Genomic DNA, 20,141 nt, shown 5'->3' with positions numbered 1-20,141 from the left:
GAACTTCTTAAATTTTTCTTTGACATCTCTTTTTCCCCAAGAAAACAAGAGGGGAAAAATGAGACTACTATTCATGAATATGGTCAGAATACCTTTAGTACTCATGTGAATTTTATCAGTCACCATCATGATTTCAAGTCATGAATTTATTTTTACATGCTTATGCATGCATATTTACACGCATTAGTTATTCAATTGATCTTAAATTCCATTAAATTTGAATGAATAGGAGAAAACTTTGTTTATAGGATTTTGTTCTCGTTATATTACATTTTATTTTATTTCGTTTTATTTAATGATCAGTTTAAGGCTTATAAAGGTTGATTTGCTCCTGAACTGCTTTGTTCCCAGACATTGCCATCTTCCCCAACTACCACCAAGTCCTCTCCATCTGATCCCATGACCACCTCCAGAGCTAATCAGGTACAGTATCATCCTGTCATCTACACCATACTTTTCACGGGTGATTGCCTGCAAACTGGAGAAAAAGATAATGGTGGGTTAAGGATTTATTCGTTCATTCACATATTTGCACCATGACCAGATACCAAATAACCTACGAAAGAAATATCAATGATCTCAAAAAAATTATATGCATTTTTAACTTCAGTTAACAAAGAAATATATTTAGAGGGTAGTACTAGAACTTATTATTTTCCCTTAAAACTGTAATTACTTTATGAAGTTCTGAGGATTATTTATTGAGTTGGGGTCTTAATCTCCATTAATTTATCTTCCTAGGGTTTGTGATATGTAAATTAAGCCTAATCATATGTAAAAATGCATAAATTGAGCAAAGGTATACCTTTAAAAGTGAATGCAATTTTGTTTTTATTTGACACATGCCTTACTATGTAAAAAATATTGACAAAAAGCATTTCTAGCCATCTAAAAGTAACTAAACATTGGTATTTATGATAATTTTAGTACTGTTTAGCATCTCGGAAGTTGGTATTTTCTTAGTATTTAAGAAATCATAAACACTTTACTAGAGTGGCAAGCTTTTCAACAAGAAATATATTTTATTAGTTTGATTTGATGATTGTTTTGATACTTTTTGTAGGTTATTCTTCAAAAATGTAAATGTTGGATAATATATTTATTAAAATGATTAAAAACATTTTCATTTTGTCTGAGTTGAGTTTCATTTAGATGAGAAATGTTATTTATTATTTTCACTTTTTTAAACTAATATAAGACCTCATGGGATTATTGGAATGTTAAACAAAAGCTTATCTTTTTAATATATTTTCTATTATAAAACTAACAAATTATTAACTCTGAAGTATATTTGCTACATATACTAAATGTGGCTCTTGCATATTAGCTAATATGTGGCTTTTGGAATTATTTTGCTCACTTATTGATTCTAATTCTTTTGCAACCACAAGAAAGAAATTTTATTACAATAATGTGAAACAAAACTAACATTTTACTTAGAAAATAATAAATCATTTGTGAGTTTATATTCTGTCTACTGTACTCCATTATATCTATTATTTAGAAGTTTTCTTCTCTTTTTATACAAAAGAAATATAATATCCATTGGATAACTTGAAGCAAGGTTAAGAGAAGAATAAAACAAACTTAATTCATTGAAAGAATTGTAGTTATTTTCAAACTTTATGGTTTTGGTAGTTTATAGTTATTCTTTGCAGTCTTAATTAATTTAGCTTCACTATATTGGTGTTACCTGTAAGTGTAACTAAGATAAGATAGAACATAATAATCTTAAACTTTCTATAACTAAAATAAGAACTTTTCAACATATATGAAAGTAAATTTCATAACTTTTTAAGTTTTCTTTTTGCCCAGCAATTTATCAAATATGTCACTAATTTATAACTGGTAGAGATTTGTTTTAGATTGAAAATTATGTGTTATAACTAATATGATACCCACTTCTATTAAAAATAGATAAAATAATTTTCCAGGTGAATTACTATAAACCTGTATGAAATACAGTTGGAAAACTATCATTTGTGTTTTTTAAATTAATATTAGCTAAATGAATTATGATTGAGTTTTATTTCCTGAGTAAATAGTGTGTATTACAAATTAGTGTGTTAAAATGAACTAAGGGACTATAAATATTCAGAAAATCCAAAAATTAAAAGCACAAAAAGAATAAGTTTGATCTGCAGACCTAACATTTAAAAACCTTTTCTTTCCTTATAAAAACTATTACTTGTTCAGTTCATACAGAATTTTACTTTCTTACCCTAAGCCCACTTAACATATTTTCTCACATCAGACCCTAAGTACTCCTAGAAAATTGAAAGGCTTCATGATAGTAGCCTTATAAAATAGTAGTTAAAAGTCAGGACTAGAGCCAAATTGCCTATGATCCAGTACTTGGTCTGCTACTTACTTACTGAGTAACCTTGAGCCTCAGTTTTCCAATCAGTGAAATTGAAATAATACCACTTTATAATGTTGATTTAAGAATTAAAGAATTAATTAACTATTCTTAGAACAGTGCTGAGAAAGTAACAGACACCATATAAGTGTTAGGTTATGCTTAAAGTAATAGCAAAAAAGATTATTCTTTTAATATAAATATAGCAAATTGCTTATTGGAAATGAATTTTATCTTTAGAATCATTTTAGTATTAGTATTGGCTATATTTACAGCACTGAAATATTTTTCCAATAAAAGTGTATCTTCTTTAGCTTAATTTTTTATGTAATTTCATACTGAGTACAAAGTTGCTTGTAGCTTAGCAATGTAATATTTTTAACTTTTCTATTGAAAAAAATTAGTAGGTAGTGCTAATTATTTTACAACTCATTTTCTTTTTATGTTTTTCATGTTATTAGGTGCAAGTTTGAAAAATTTTATGTATGGAATTTTAAATATGAAGTATAGAGCAAATAGATTTGAATTCTTTATAAAGCAACATGTCTAAACTTTCAAAAAACTTGAAAATAGAATTATTACTATTTGTCAGTTCTAATCTATTGGTTCTAAATTAGTTAGATATTTTATTAACATTCCACACAATGATTTTCTAAATCATTGGTATCAAAAGTGGAATTCCAGTGTTAACTTGGGGTTTCTGGTTGTTGGCACTCCTAGAATATTTCCCAAATTTCCAGAACAAGAAAAAAAAGAAGAAGAATGATCTTAGAATATGTGCTGTATAGACATTTATTTAATAACAAAATTGAGCTACATGAAATACTTACCCAAATGTACAAGACACATGAAAACAGGATTTTATATTCTGCATGTACTCTTGCTATGGTTGCAGAAAAGCAAAATTAAAACGGACTGATTACACTTTAAATTCATGATGACAGTTCTCAAATGGACTCTTAATTCTATCAGATAATTGTAAACCAATTTACTTTCTGACTACCAGGTGACAATTATATAATTTCTCTTCTCAACCCTGTATCAGTTATCTGTTGTCATATAACAAATTACCTCAAATTTAAGGGCTTTAAAAAAAAAAAAAAAAAACATTTGTTCTCCCATGGTTTCTGTAGGTTAGGAGTCTAAGCACTACTTGAACCAGGCAGTCTAACTCCTCTGCTCTTGGTCTCACATGGCTGCATTCAAAGTGTCTGCTCAGTTGCATTCTTACCTAAAGGCTTGACTAGGGACTAATCTTCCTTGTTTTTACTGGCTGTTGGCAAGAGGTAGCACTAAGATTCCAAAGGCCATCCACTATTACAGGTTGGCAATTTGCTTCTTGCAAGGCCACCTGAGAAGCTCTCTAAATTGTATGTTAGCAGGATAGAGTCTTTTATATTGAAGCTCATCACAGTAGTCTTTCTTAACACCTTTGCTGTTCAACATACCTTAAACACAGTAATGATATCTCATCTCTTTTTGCCTTGTGTTTTTTAGACACAAGTTGTGTGTTCCACCAATACTTAAGGGTAGAGGATTATATAAGCTGTAACAGGATGGGGTGCAGATATTGGTGCCATCTAATAATTGTCCTTCCTATAGTCCCCCAGTAACTCTTGTTTCTTTCTCTTTCCCAACTAATGACATACTTCACTGAAAAAAAAAAAAATAAGAGGTCAAAAGAGAAGTTTCACAAACAGACACTAACAAATATGTAATGAAATAGCATCTATACCCACATTTTATACCTTTTTGTCTATTACCATTGGTAAATCTTGCCTGCTTCTAAAATCATTCATTTCAGTTGTACATTAATCTTATCTTTTTTGCCTTTACTCAAGGTTCCTTCGAACAGTTCTACCTTTTCTTTCTTTCATCTGTCAATCAGCATGAAAATGTTTTTTCTTTCTTCTTTCTTTTCTTTTTTTTTTTTTTTTTGGTGGTGCTGGGGATTGAATCCAGGGCCTTGTTCATGCAAGGCAAGCACTTTACCAACTAAGCTATATCCCCAGCCCCTTTTCTCTCTCCTTAAATAAAACTTATTTTAATCTCACTTTCCCAGCACTAATATGCTATTTCCTTTTGGTCTGTTTTTTTGTTTGTTTGTTTGTTTGTGGTACTAGGGCTTGAACTCGGGGGCACTTGACCACTGAGCCACATCTCCAACCCTATTTTGTATTTTATTTAGAGACAGGGTTTCACTGAGTTGCTTAGTGCTTTGCTGTTGCTGAAGCTGGCTTTGAATCTGTGATCCTCCTGCCTCAGCCTCCTGAGCCGCTGGGATTACAGGCATGTGCTACTGCACCCAGCTCTTTTAGTCTTTTGTGGCAAAACTATAGTCTCTAATGTTTACCAATTTCTGTACTCTCATTTTTAAAATCCACTCATTCGTTATTTGCTTCCACCATTCCACCAAAACTGTTTGCCAAGGGCATTAGAGATGACCACAATGCTACTTCAAGTTTTGTTTTTTCAATCAACATGTTACTTAGTCTAGCAACATTGTCACAATATATTACTTCCACCAATTTGATGTACCTTCTTGAGGTTTTCAGAATACTGCACATTCATGACTTTCCTCCCTCACCATGTCTTGTTGCTTGTTACCAGAGTTTTTCATTATTACTTCTTCTTATCTCTATGTGGTTTGTGTTGGAGTGCTACAGGTATGGGTACTTGAGACCTCCTCTAAGATCTTTTCTGTCTTCATCTAATCCCTTGACTTTTATATGCTGACATCTGCAAAATTTATGTCTGTAGTGAGAGGCAGGTTTACTATTGTTTTAGACTGTTTTGTGCTGCTGTAACAATACCCCATATACTAATTTATAAAGAACACATAATTATTTATCATAGTTCTGGAGGTTGAAAAGTCCAAGATTTAAATACCAACATCTAATGAGGCCTTTCTTACATATCCTCACATGGCATAAGGGTAGAGGGCAAGAAGAACAGACCTACACTGTGTCCCACATGGCAGAAGAAAGGGGAGAACCCACTCCCACGAGCACATTTTATATCAGTATTATCCATTTATAAGAGCAGAGACCTTATGACCCAAGCACCTCTCAAAAGGCCCATCTCCCAACATGGAATTAAATTATATTTTCAGTGCATGAATTTGAGAGGAGCCAAAAACATTAAGACCATAGAAACTATGAACTAATGAAACATTATTTATGATGCCTCACTTTCACAAACTTATTTCCTAATTTTATAGTCATAATTTTAAATTTTAGCTCCCAAAGATATGTCCTAAAATTATGTAAGCTTCAGGTCACACGTAACTTGGGTATACCTTTATCTCTAGTCCGTATCTCACAATGAAACTCCAGACTGTATCCAGTTCCCCACTCAGCATTTCACTTGCATATGGAAATGTTATCTTAAACCCATCAAGTTCAAAAACTACTTTAAACCTGCTATTTTTAAATTATCAAAGTTTTTTATTTCTTTGCTTACACCTAGTATTCAAAATGGCATTTGTTAATTCATAGGATCTGCTCTTTGCCACATTATCTCTTTTACTTTATTTTCTACCAATAAACTCCTTCCTCACTCTGGCCCAGTTACATTGACCTATTTTCTGTTCCTTATGGACGTCAGTTGCATTCTTACCTCAGTATTTTGCTCTTGTTTTTCTCTCTGCTTGAAATTATTACTCAGAGATCTGTTTGGCCAACATCTTTATAACCCCTTTAAGTCTATTCAGAATTCACTTTATCCCATCAGGCCTACCTGACCTTCTATTTAGTGTTTTAACCTGGCCTTCTATTTAGGGTTTTAACCTGGCCTCTCTGATTCTCTTTATCTTACTATATTTTAACTCTTTTTTTCCTATTACTTAACGAATACTGTATACTTTGCATATTATGTCTGTTGTATTTTGTGTGTCTCACTGTCCTTGAAAATTAATTTTCAGAAGGATAGGAATTTTCTCTTTTATTCCCTAATGTGTCTGCAACATTAGCCTGGAACATGGTTCTCAATAAGCATTTGTTAAATGACTAGCACTAGAAAAATAGGGTTACATAATCTGTGTGTTTTAAAACTCATTTCTTACAATTCTTCAAATGAAATTTTACATGGAAATTTTCTCTAGAAATGTAAGTCAACTAGATAAGAATACTTTTGATTGAAAACATGATTAGGCTGAAGGAACATAGCCTTTGTTAGATTTCTTTCTCTTATGGTACTCAGAGCACAGTTTGAAAACTAGTCAGGCTCTTGTCTCGATATAAATATTATCACAGTTCTCCAACAAAAAATCAGAATTAATTTTCCTTCAGTGTGAATGAGTGTTGTAAGTGTTGTGTGTGTGAAAGACAGAGACAGAGAGATAAGATGATACCATATTCTGAGTCAGTATTCTTTTCGTTTGGTTGGTTGTTTTTGGTTTTGTTTTTGTTTGGAACCAGAGATTTAATCCAGGGGCACTTAACCACTGTGTCACATCTCCAGCCCTTTTTTGCTTTTTTATTTTTTACTTTGAGACACAAGTCTCACTCAGTTGCTTAGGACCTGAATAAATTGCTGAGGCTGTCTTTGAACATGGGATCCTCTTGCCTCAGCCTCCTGAGCTGAATCAGTGTTCTTAAGAAGTATATTTAATAAGGACATAGAATAATACTGAAATCAAAATGGTTTTAATGAGATCTTTTTTATGATATTTACTTTTTGTACATTCAATTTTATGTACTTTGCTTATCATTAGAATTAAATTGCTGGTATTTGAGTATAAATATTTTATGGCTCAACCTACTATATAGCAAAAAATCTCAAAAAATCTCAAAAAAAATCTCAAAAAATTTAAGAATGATTGGCCAAAAAAGCTCAGAATTCATATTAAAAGAACATTTTTTATATAATAACATGAAGCAGTCATTTAATAAATAGATACACTTCTATAAATTTGGAATATTTAATAAAAATCGGTTCTTTTAAATCAAAATACATATTTACTGCATTTTTTTAATTATTTTTTCTGTTTTATGGGAAAGAAAACAAAGTAAAATGATTTCAATATACTTTAGAAAAAAATACATTTAAACTAATTATCATGAGATGACTAATAAAAGAGTTACCAAGAAAGTAATAATATTTGTGTGGGGAGAGATGCTTTACTCAGCATAGAAATTTACTTTAAATTACTTACAATAAAAGTAATATGATATTAACAAAAACATAATTGGTCAGTAAAACACAATAGAGATTTCTAAAATGGATATAAGTATATATAACAACTGAAAACATAATAAAGAAAAGTAGTATAATTTAGGGATTAAGAGAACTGGGGTCTCAAGCTATGATTGCTAACTTCAGATAAACTCTTTGCCACATCTTAGTCTTAAATAATTTGAGATAATATCCTTAATTTTCCCGTGTATATTTTCTCATTATAAAATGTAAATTATAATAATGTCTACCTTGTAGAGTTGTTGCAATTCTTAAGGGAACCAATAAGTGAGATATATTTAAAACACTGTGGTCTAGCATAATAAGTATCATTTTAAATGATTTTAGAGAAGGATATCTTATTTAATAAATGGTGTGGGTATAATTCATTTCCATCTGAAAGAAAGGGAGTTCAAACCTCCAGGTGTTGCATTATACAAAAATAAATTTAATGCATGTGTGATTAAAAGTATGACTATTTAATGAAATTACAATGTGTGAAATTAAATTGAAGATGACTCTTTAAAGCAAAAACAAAATCCAAAGCATAAAAAATAGATTAACATGTTTGAGTATATAAATATTTAATGTTTTTAGTATAAGCAACATACTTTTCCAGAAAAAAGTATGTTAAACATGTTTATAACAATTAATTAATTTCTCTGCTATACAAAGAAGATCCATATTCCTATGAAAAACAACCCAATAGGAAAATGAATAAAGTTTATAAAAAGATAATTTGCAGAGAAGGAATGGAAATGTGCAATAAACATGTGAAAACATTGTTAAGCTCACCAGCATCAGAAAAAATTAGAATCAACAAAGAAATATTGTGATTTATTTTGCCATATAGAAAAAAATTCTGTTTATATATATAATGCCCATATATTAGATATGCAAGAATCCTTGGGTTTAGAATTTAAAATATTTGCACAAATAAAAGACAATAGCATTCTCATGCACTGTTAGTATAGGAAGTGTTGCAGTATTACAGCTTTTGAGAATCTGTCCTGTAAAACAATGCACCAATATATAGGAAAATAGACATAAAAATATGTATTGCAGCATTATTTACATTGGCCGAAGTTGAAAACAACTTGACCTCTGACAGGAAAGTGATTTTAAAAATTATGGTATTACAGAATATTATGTGGTTAATCTATTAAAAGTAATGAATAAGGCCATGTAATCTGGCCCAGAATAGTGTTTATCCTGTTTGCTAAAGAAAATTAAATTGCTAAGAAACATATGGCCCTGGGCTGGGTTTATGGTTCAGCAGTAGAGCACTCACCTGGGGTATTCGAGGCCCTGGGTTTGATCCTCAGCACCACATAAAAGTAAAATAATGTATTGTATCCAACTACAACTAAAAAATAAAATATTTTTTTGAAAAAGAAACATATGGCCCTATTTTTAATGATCAGAAAATATCTTGTGTCCATTTTCATGTTTGTTTCCATCAGGGTAATGACAGGGAATATGAAAATTAATAATTTTTCTTCTTGTATCTGTGTTTTTAATAAAAATGTTAACTAAGAGAATGCAAAATAAGATGGAAAAATACTGACTTCACTTGTGATGAATTAAATGTTTTAAGGAAGATAAAGTAGAAATTTTCCAAGGGAAAGATTTGACTGTATTTGACATTACACTCATATTTTGGCTATATGACTTCTTGTTTTCTTAGTCTTGGGATGCTCTTTTGAGAGTTTGAAGAAGCGTTATGAGAGAGAGGATTCAGGACTAAAAGAGGAACTTATTAACTGGCAAAGGAATGACAATTGTTTCATATTTTGAAGTTATGCCAAATTAAGGGGTTTATTATGTGCAGATTTTCTCATCTTTTATAGATAAAATATCAAGACTTTTCAGTTTTAGATTAATATCAAAATTATCTATGGAGATTCTAATTTAATAGATCCAGGATGAGATAGGTATCTGTATTTGAAGAGTTAGATAAATATTTATTGAAGGCTCTTGAAATATTTGGGAAACACTGTATGAAACTATATGACATGATACTTATTGTGTGATAAGACATATTAGTACAAACTGATAATTGTGATCAATGTCATAACACTGTCTCATACTTAAATTCATCAAGACTTTTTTATGAAAATATATTTCATTGTTTGGAAAACACTAAATCATGAAAATAATATTTGTATAAAACATAAAGGCTATATTTAGTTTTAACACTGGGAATAGTAAGGATTTGTCCATTAATATTTAAATTTGTGAATAATATTTAAATTTATTATACAAATATGTTTATCTGTTCAGGTCATATTAGTAGACATTTGGATATTACCAAATACAGTTAGAGGTTCTCTTGTTTTGAAGATATTTGTATGCAAATTTCTTAAGTATTTTTTAAGATTCTTTAGCAATAATCTTCCCCGCCCCCCATTTGGGAATGGATTACATAATTGTTTACTATCTATCTTCATTCCATTGCTAACTACTAATTTTTTTTTAGTGTGTTATGCTGTAGACAGTGTGTTCTTGATGTCCAGTGATAGGAATCAGATCTCTCTGGCTGCAAGTTAAGAATTACTACTGAAAGCAGCACACTAGTAATTTTTTCTGGTTACTGTTATAACATATTATTTAGTAAATAGCAAATTTTGCAGCCTTCCAAAAGCCTCCTTTAGGATTTCATATGAAGACACTTTAATGTTTATGAAAAGCCTAGGATTTTTTTTACGATTCAAAAAAGAAGTATACTTCAGAGAGGAGAGTCAATGTATTAGTAGCACTATGACATTCCTTATTTTATTTTCTGTATTGGCCCAGGCACTGGTAAAAATACATTGTCTAGTATTGGCTCCCAAGAAAGCAGATAGGCAATATTCTCTCTTTTTGGATCACCTAGTAGATAAAGATGGTTTCTGTTTCATTAGAGTTCTCTCTGTAGTCATAGCAAGAACTCTCTGAAGTGCTTATATATAGCACGTTCTTGAGGCTAGAACACATTCCATTCCTTTATATAATCAGATCTTAGGGATCTCTTTATTCTGGATGCATATTCGTCCTCTTGCTGTGCTGCATATGTATACAGTAAAATAGAATATTTTATTTCCCAAATGAATCCATGTAAAATGGAGAATACTTCAGATTGGGAAGTGACTGAGTTCATTTTCAATTTTTTTTTTCTTTGAGGATTGAACTCAGGGACACTTGACCACTGAGCTACATCCCCAGCCAGATTTTGTATTTTATTTAGAGACAGGGTCTCACTGAGTTGCTTAGCGCTTAGCTTTTGCTGAGGCTGGCTTTGAACTCTAGATGGATCTTCCTGCCTCAGCCACCTGAGCTGTAGGATTCAAGGTGTGAGCCATTGTGTCCGGCTTCAAACTTTTTATTTTAAAAATGATCTGGACGTGTATAATTTTGTCAAAACGGACTCTACTGCTATGTATAAGTACAAAGAATCGATTAAAAAATCCACATAAAAATACTTAGAAGTAGAAATGTTTTCACATTTTCTCTCAACAAGTAGTTTTGTCAGATTAGGGAGTTTTTAGATCCACTTAAAATGAAAAAAATTATTTCTCCTTGTTTTGACTTCATAAATTTATAAGTATAATTAAACTTATTGGTTATTGGTTATTCTAATTATTTAATCTTCTTTGAATTAGGAATTTTCTAGTTATCTTTTTCATATTTTCTTTCATTTTAGTAGTGTTTAGTTATTGTTTTTTTCATAAGATAGTACTTTAATTTCTTTTGAAAAAGTACAAACTGATAATTGTGATGTTTGAGAAAGATGTTTGAAAAAGTTCTATTTCATTAGCTAAATTCAAATTCCTTTTAACTTAAATAAACATGATAAATTAATGTATTTTTGTGATTCATTAAGTATTGAAAGTGAACTACTTTAATCTGTGTATATGAAAGAAACTTAGTTCTATGATTAAGTAGTACAATTTGTTTAAGTACAAACATGCTTCTGTAACCTGTTATATATTATTACGTATTACTACTATTAATGATATAATAACTCAGGATATTTTTATTTTCTTAATGATGCGTATTTGTGATAGGAAATTATCACCTCCATTAACTAGTAAGACACTGAAGTAAACTATGTATACAACTTTGCCAAAATTTGATTTGGGAAATTTGGGGAAATTTTAATTTCCCAAAAAGATTGCAAAATTTAATTTTGTACTCATTCTATAACTTGATAAATGCTACAGTGTGATTTCTGAAAGGCAATATATACTGCCACAAATATTTTTAAAAAGAAAACTATTAATATTTCAACTTCTCCCTTGTTTACATGTGGTTTGTTTATTCCATAATCATGAGTGTTGCTGCTTTACATGCGTATCTTTGATTGCTTTAGGAGTTAAATATTTTATTTTCCTATTACTTAATTTTTATTATTTAATTGTTGGCTCACTCTTACCTCTCCCTAGGTAATAACCATCCATTCCTATGATTTAATTTGAAGTTAACTCTCAATTTTTTCTGTTCTCCAGACCCATATTCATTCATCTACTTGACATCTTCACTTGGGTGTCTGATAGGCATTTCAAACTTAAAATGTCCAAAGTACAATTTCTTCTTTCCTTGTCTTTCACCCTTTTCCCTCACAATCTACTTCATTGAACACAGTTACTAACTAAGTTGATAGCTATTTTTCACCTTTTAATTTGACTAGTATATTCTATTTAAAATATTAAATTTAAAACAATTTTTTCATATCAAAATGCAAATATCTTAAACAATTTTTTTTTCATAATTAAGAACTGTGAACACAAGGTCCTTCATCTATGCTCTGAAAAAGGTAGGCTAAGACAGAATTTAAATAATAATAATAATAACAACAACAATAATAATAATAGTAATATTTTCAAAGAGCTTTTTGATAACCTGACATGTGGATAATAGTGACACATAAAGACCTCAATGGAGTAAAGTCTGATTTAGTAACCATTAAGAAGCAATATCCAATATTAATTTTTAAATAATAGACTACTCTGGAATACTCTGGAATAGTTTATCATGTATGACCTTTATAGTTTCTTCATAGTTATTTGACTCTTTTAGCTTTTTTAGTACTTATCATCTCAACATGACAGGAGTACTTTGAAGTGCTTCTCTTTCTTTCTAGTAGAAAGCATGGATTATTTTCCTATTTTTCTCATTCCTAAATGTAACTCTCTCTGAGACATAATGTGATACATCTTTATAATATGTAGCATTCACAGAAAGAAAAAGTATTATTTGAATAATGGGTTAGGGAAAAATGAAATAATGTGTTAAGTGAAAAAATAAATATGTTACATTTTTTTTACCACTAAAAATTTTGTGGGGATTATTATTCATTTTCTGCCTTCTTCTAAAATGCAGAAGAAAAATCATTTATACTACATGTCATATTCTGTCACATCATGAAGCCAGAGGGGAAAATAAAGTATGTCCCTTTGGAAGAAGAAATAATAGGAGGTACAATTTTTACAAAACTTCTAAAGACACTCAGTCTTACATATCAGATATTTTGAGTTAAAAATAGAATTGTTTGAATCAAGATCAAAGGTAGGAGTACGTTATACCTGTTAAAAGTTAGCATTATAATTCACTAGACACTGTCATTTGAGCCATCCGACTAAATTGTATAGTTCAGCATTTAACCATGTAAATAGTGAAATAATTGTATTCTGGACTTTTAGAATGACTCTGATGGCAAGTTTTATGGCTAGTGTACACTAGCCACATCTTATTTAGTAAGAAACTATAATACATGCAGGAAAAACTTAATACATTGATGTAAATTTAGGAAGAAGGCAAATATTGCATATTCAATTATTTAATTATTATAATGTAATTAGATTTTAAGTGACGATAAGCCTCTGTTGTTGATTTTAGTCATTTTCTGATAGCATTAAAATTATCTGGACACTTACCTTTTCTGTACTTCTGTTTGCTTATTATATAGTTTTGGGATTTTTAGAGTATAGGGATGATAAAATAGTTTAATTTTGTTTTAAGAAACCAAAGTCAACTGATTTGTGTACACACACACACACACACACACACACACACACAGCTTTGTGGCCAGAATGAATCATCTTTCAAATGATTCATTGTTTAATTTCTATATAAACCCATTTTTTTAAAGTTTTTGGCTTTTTTAAAGCATTTTTTCAGTTGGTAACTTTAAGTACAAATAGAAAATGCAAAATAAACAATCCTGGCATTTAGGAAAGTAAATTTTTGTAAGAGATAGATATCTGTTGTAGTATTGGCAGCATAAGTTAACAATAGGAAAAGTAGAAAGTACTATGGCACTCTGGTTTTAGAGAATGAGTTTTGAGGTTAAAAAGTATATTGCAATTTAACTGCCTACAAGACATATAAGATTTCGGCAAGCAAAATTATACACATTTTGAAGGGAAGAACATTGTAGGAATATAGGTAATCACTATGTCAATTAAACAGAATGAACAAAGATATGAAAACAACTAATATGGAGTCTATTCAGGAATAAGGAGGTAAAGTTTAATTTAGATTAAGCTATTTGTCGTAAAAGATGAACCTGGGAAGACATGTTGAAGACAGGGTCTGGAGAACTCTTTATGTCTGCATATGAGTCTGGATATTCAGTGAAGAGGTTGTATGGGGTGTTACTGAAGTATTGTGAATAGAATTTTTCTCATAATTGCTAAAACAAAAGCTCTTCATCCACAATCTCATTAAATTGCATGATTTTATAGATGATTAAACTGCAGTGATTTCACAAAGGTCACAAAGGTGAAACCAGGTATCTATTAACTGCCCATTCTATATTCTTTCTCTATTTCACACTACTTTAGCTAAGATAAGGAAGTAGGATTGGACAAGAAGCTTTTCAGAGAAAAAATTCAGCATCTCACATAGAAAGATCTTTGGAGCAACAGAAGTCAGAGCTGGCTCCCAGATTTAAGATCACAATTAATGATAGGTGAAAGACAAAGATACATTGTAAAAAACAAGTATAACATTTTATGATACACATTATACGTTCCTGTGAAAACTATTCTGCCTTTGATTTGGTTATCAAAGGTAAGTAGATTAAAAAGTCTTGTAGAGAAAAGAGTGACATTTTAAATTCTGTCTGGATAATTTATTTAATCTGTTGTACACATTTTGTCAAATAAGAACATTTCAGTAAAGCAGTCATTTATGAATTTATTTAAAGTACATAATTTTAAAAGATACCATATTTTCAATTAGCCTTGGTCAACAATTCAATATAGATCCCTCAAAACAGGACAGTCTCCCTGAATTGGTCACTACTAAGTGGCACTCCAGTAATGGGTTGTTATACGTTAGGAAAATGTAAGATATTTATCCTGTTAGATTATGTAGAATATATCTTGGTAAAGGTAAATTAATCTTGACTATTAATTGTCAAATTTTAATAGGCAAATAATACATGATATATCATGTGATACAATATGAATATATTATTTTCAAAGATATGGCTTCACCAATTACAAATTATAGTTTAAAAAATAGGGAGTTAATAGAGAAGTGTTATTGACTGTGCTGGCTTTAGACATTGTTAAATTCAAATGCCAAATGTTGTGAGAAATTTCACTTTGCATTTTTGGAGCATCCCTTTTCAATTTTGGAGTCTCCTTTTATCTAAGTCTCTTTTCAGTCAGGTTCTTACTTTTATAATGTGGTGGCAAGACAGTTACTAGCAATGCCAGGATGGTATTCTTCTAGATCAGGAACATGAGCACCTCTACCCCAGCAGCGTCAACAATCTCTAGTTAGTGACCTTCTTGTGTCATGTACTCAAGCTAAAATCAGTAACTGCCAGAGGTATAGAAATAGTGCTATCTCAGGTCTGGGTCATGTTTCCACTCTTGGAGACAAGGAAAACAGAAAGAGCTGCCTAAAGAAAGATTGGATGACAGTGGAATTAATGAGAGAGGTGAGTGAGTGAGTGAAGTACAGGTATCTATTATTGATAGAAATTCCTTTAAATTCCTGTAAATGTTAGAGCTTCTTTAAGTAGTAAGTAATATGGCAGCCCTAATAAAATAATCCATAACTATTAATTGAGCTATCTCAAAATATAATGGAACTTATTCTTATCTATTTTTTAAGGTACAGTTTTATATAATGGTTTAATAATCTTCCTATCACAATGATGAAATAATGATGCCTAGAGACAATCTCATCTCTTCATAGCTGTAAAACTACAATAAGTCCCTGTTTTAAAAGGAGTAAATTTGTCTTAAATTTATTTTTTAATTAGAAACATCAATATTAATACCTTCCTGTTTATAATCACTTTAATACTGATCATAGGATTCCCACAGAAGTTTTTATGTTGTGGTTAAAAATAGACAAATTATCACTTCATTGCTTTTATTTTTTTTTTCTGAAAAGCTGTTTGTGCTGCAGCTGGGCATCTTTAATCTGAAAATCAAAAATACTGCAAAATCTAAAACTTACTGAGCACCAACATGACATCACAAATGAAAAATTCCACACCTGGCCTCATGTGATAAGTCATAGTCAAAAATATCACATAAAATTACCTTCAGGCTAATGGTATAAAGTGTGTATACCACGTAAGTGAATTTCCTGTTTAAACTTTGGCCTAAACCCCAAGATAGCTCATTATGCATACATTGAATCAAAAAAAAAAGCTAAATCTGAAACACTTTTGACCAATCATTTTGGATTAGAGATACTCAGCCTATAGTACAGTTAGTATAACTACATTATTAATCTTATTGATATTTACTTGATATAATAGTTATATCTAAAATAAAGAAAAATTAAGTAAAGTTTCTTTTACTTAAATAATGTTACTTACACAAATCATCTCTATTAAAGTGGATTTAGATTTGAAAGAAGGACTCTCTAGTACAGAAGTCACATTGACCAAATTATAGATATATTTGATAGTAAAAGAAAATAATATACTGATAGTACAAAATGTTTAAGACATTAAGATGAACATAGTTACCACCTCTCAAGGATCTTCTTCCCTACCCCTTTCTCCTTCTAGTTAGACCTTGCATCTCATTTATGCACTTCTGTGCTTATACTTCTAAAATCTTTACTGAACTAGTAAACTTAACTGTTTTCTACAACTAATCTATAAGGTCTTTAAAGGCAGGAACAATGTCATATATATATATCCTTTACACCTCCCAACCCAGGGCTTGGGCCATGGAGTAAACCATGTATAAATGGTAAGTGTATGGTAGCATCTATAGATCATAGCTCTGAAGGGGAAACCAATTTGTAACTTGTCAAGAACATACCTGATTTAGTTGTGTACTTACATACCAGATACAATAAGCTGTTAAAGATCTAGTTTTTTTTTCCTTCAGTTCTTTAGAAAAAAAAAAGATAATGTATACATTTTTATCAGTCATTTGCATTAGCAGGCTTCACCAATGAAACTTAATCCAGCTATAAAATTAAAATTTGCTACTGATCATGTCAGTGGAAATAGAAACACTATCAATGCACAGACTTTTTATCTGGTAAATGCTTTATGCCTTTCTCAAATAAGTAATAAAATAGGCTATTTTACATAATTCTCCATGCTCCTTTTCTCTTTTCTTCTCACCAGTGTTCAATTGCCCACCATCTCTAACCTTCCACATTGATGCCTCTTAACTCTGGCCTGACACATGAAATGTAAATATAACACTATTCTCTTTTCATTGTCACACAAATGAATTACTCTCTTTTAATCTCAATGTCTTTTCAGAGTGTCTGTTTTTGCCTGTGTCCACATTAGATTAATAATAATCATGAAAATAGATAAAGATTTATTTTTATTATTTCAAGAAAAAAAGACATGGATATCTAATAGGATCTTCATTATGGAAAACAGACAAGTATATCTAAGAGGATTTTTGTATCCTTGGATCAGAAATAAAATTTGGATGACATATTCCTCAGCTAGGCTGTAAAATATATATTTATTAAATTTTGAATTTAATAACTTCTTACATTTTGTTCCTTTAATTTTCTAAAACCAGTAATCCTAAGTAAAAATAGCCTGCTATTATCTAAAATTGGGAAATGTAACACATTGCAAATATTAGTAGGGGAATATTACCAATATCTGCTCTGAAGTCATAAAATACCTTTTATTATATGTGAGTAATTCAGCTACACCAACATAATTTGGGGTCCATATTAATACTTGATAAAATATTAATTATGGTTGACAGATTTTTTAATTAATATTACTTCAGATGATTAAAACTTAGAGGATGATACTATGTAAAGAAATCTTTAACACAAAGATAAATGATGTGATGTAATTCTCCAATTTTTAAAGATATGGACTTTGGAAGATGTTTGCTTTTATTAAAAGTCAATACTGTTTATAAATATATTATTTCAGAATTTTTAACATTGATAAAAATAATCAAGGGAAAAACAATTTTTTTAAAGACAAGTTAATGTTCAATAAAGTACCATACTAAAATTTTCTAGTTCTTCTGGATATTAGTGCTAGAGTTTAAAAAAAAGAAAAGAAAACCTTTTATGTTTGACATGCGGTATAGTATAAATTAATATCATCTTCACATATATCATAGCAACTTAGAATGACTTTATAGTAGATGTTACAAAATTTTATATTTCATTACCTTTTATTAATACCCTATAGAGTAGTTTCCATAATTGATTTTTCATGTACTATTCTATTCCTGAGTTGTTACCATGTATTACATTGCTTTGGACATAATAACATTAATATTAGAAATTACTATAATTTAAAAACAGAGTTTTAGAAAGCCTTGGTTGTTTAATACTTTTTCTTCATTAAAAGTATGCTAAAGCACAATTTCCCAATTCATAAATATTTTCAACAATATTTTATTCCAAAAAGTTCTGAATTTTAGAAAAGGTGCTTATTTATGAAATATGATCATGTCTAACATTCAGATACTTAAAACTTTAAAATAAATGTTCTCAATATTTTACGTGCATGCTACAAAACATAAGCATGATTCTAATTCATTTTTGTAATTGGTATAAAATATAATCATGGTTTAACTTTCCAATTATAACATGTTAGCTTTTCTGACATCTAATTTTCTATAAAACAAAGTCTGACTAAAACAAACAAATGTTACCCCCCCCACCAAAAAAAAATACGTCTCATTCTGCTTTATGAAACCAAATGTACTTAATGAGGTAATATGAGTGATATATTTGACATTTCTAAGAAATGTTTCTAGGAAATTTAGCTTATGTTTCACAAAATGGAATAATTATATAAACAAACTGGAACAAAACAAAATTGTGCCAAGACTGTAAATTTTTTTGTATACAAAGAAAATAACAAGTGTGTGCACCTATGTGTGTAAGATGAACTAACCCAGTTAGAGTTTTCACTGCTTGCTGCCCTCAAGAACAAAAAGAAATCCACAATATATTTCTTTAAAATATTCATGTATAGGGACTGGGAATATAGCTCAGTTGGTACAGTGCTTGCCTTGTCTTGCATGCATCAAGCCATGGGTTCAATCCCCAGCACCACACACACAAAAAAATATTCATGTGCAAATCTGTGATTTCAAGATAGCATTGATGATGCTTGCTAAAAATCAACTAATAAAATATCTCATTGAATATCTCAACTGAACAACTATATTTCCTGCTCAGATTTCAACCAGTTATTTCAACGTGCCCATTTTGAAAATTGTTTCAATGCTTTGTCAGTGACACTGTCATTGACAGGTTTTGATTTACCCAGTGAGCTATATAAATATAAACCATTGTCATATGTATCTTTGTGCTACCAAAAAGTAATTTAAAATGTTAATATCTATATTTTAATTTTAGGGTTTTTGAGAAATACCATACTGGTTTTTACTTTTATTATACTATTTGATTCTATTAAATAAACCAAACCATGCTTATTTTGTTACTGGATATTTTAGTATAAATTAACAAATATGCCTATACTTAACATTGAATAATAATGATCCTATGATCACATTGGAAATTGTAAATATTCATGTGACTGAAGTAATTTTTCAGTGTGTTTGGTGATATGTTAGTAATCCCTATTTTAAAAATGAGCTGTCTGCCAAAAAAAGAGAAGTACCTGCCTTATGAGGATAGTCATTTTATAAATGTAATCAGTAATATAATTATCAAATAGCCTTAATCTCCCCAAAGCCATTGAAAAGTTTTAAATTATTATTTAGAAATAATTCATTAATTACATTATTAAATTAAATATTATCTGTCTAGTCAGTTGAAAAACTAAAATACTATTACTAATTTTATTGACTTTCATCTCTGAAAACATCATGAAACAAGTAAGGTATTTGTGAATAATCAAAAAATTTCTAGGTGATAAGGAACATGAAATTAATGTTTTGAAAGGACTTACGCTAGAACTTTTCTGCTGTTATCTTCATTAATTTTGTTTTATAATTTTGCATTCTTTGTTTTTATATGTTTTAGAGCAAAGGATTTCTTTAAAGCTCCAATAGGTAAAAATTATCAATGGCATTGCGATTTTGGAGCTATATAAAATGTTACTACAGATGTATAATTATGATTCCCTCTTTTTAAATTCTATTGCAGTATACACCAAGACTCAAGGAAATTT

General features: G+C 30.0%; 1 protein-coding gene across 5 annotated transcripts in view; it reads left to right on the top strand.

The window, feature by feature from the left end:
* Window positions 1–20,141, top strand: part of Nova1 (NOVA alternative splicing regulator 1) — a 139,279-nt gene that overhangs the window by 115,835 nt on the left and 3,303 nt on the right. For 3 of the 5 annotated variants that reach the window (XM_046465327.2, XM_046465328.2, XM_046465329.2), the window contains exon 4: window positions 352–423. The exons of the other annotated variants lie outside the window; for them this stretch is intronic. In XM_046465327.2, the coding sequence (XP_046321283.1) occupies window positions 352–423 (72 nt within the window). The remainder of the gene's footprint in view (window positions 1–351; window positions 424–20,141) is intronic. 5 annotated transcript variants of the gene reach the window in all.

The sequence above is a fragment of the Marmota monax genome, unplaced genomic scaffold, assembly GCF_021218885.2.
Source record: "Marmota monax isolate L192 unplaced genomic scaffold, Marmota_monax_Labrador192_F-V1.1 WCK01_AAM20220418_F8-fsc00079, whole genome shotgun sequence".
NCBI lineage: Eukaryota > Metazoa > Chordata > Mammalia > Rodentia > Sciuridae > Marmota > Marmota monax.
This window is presented reverse-complemented; position numbering and strand designations above follow the sequence as displayed.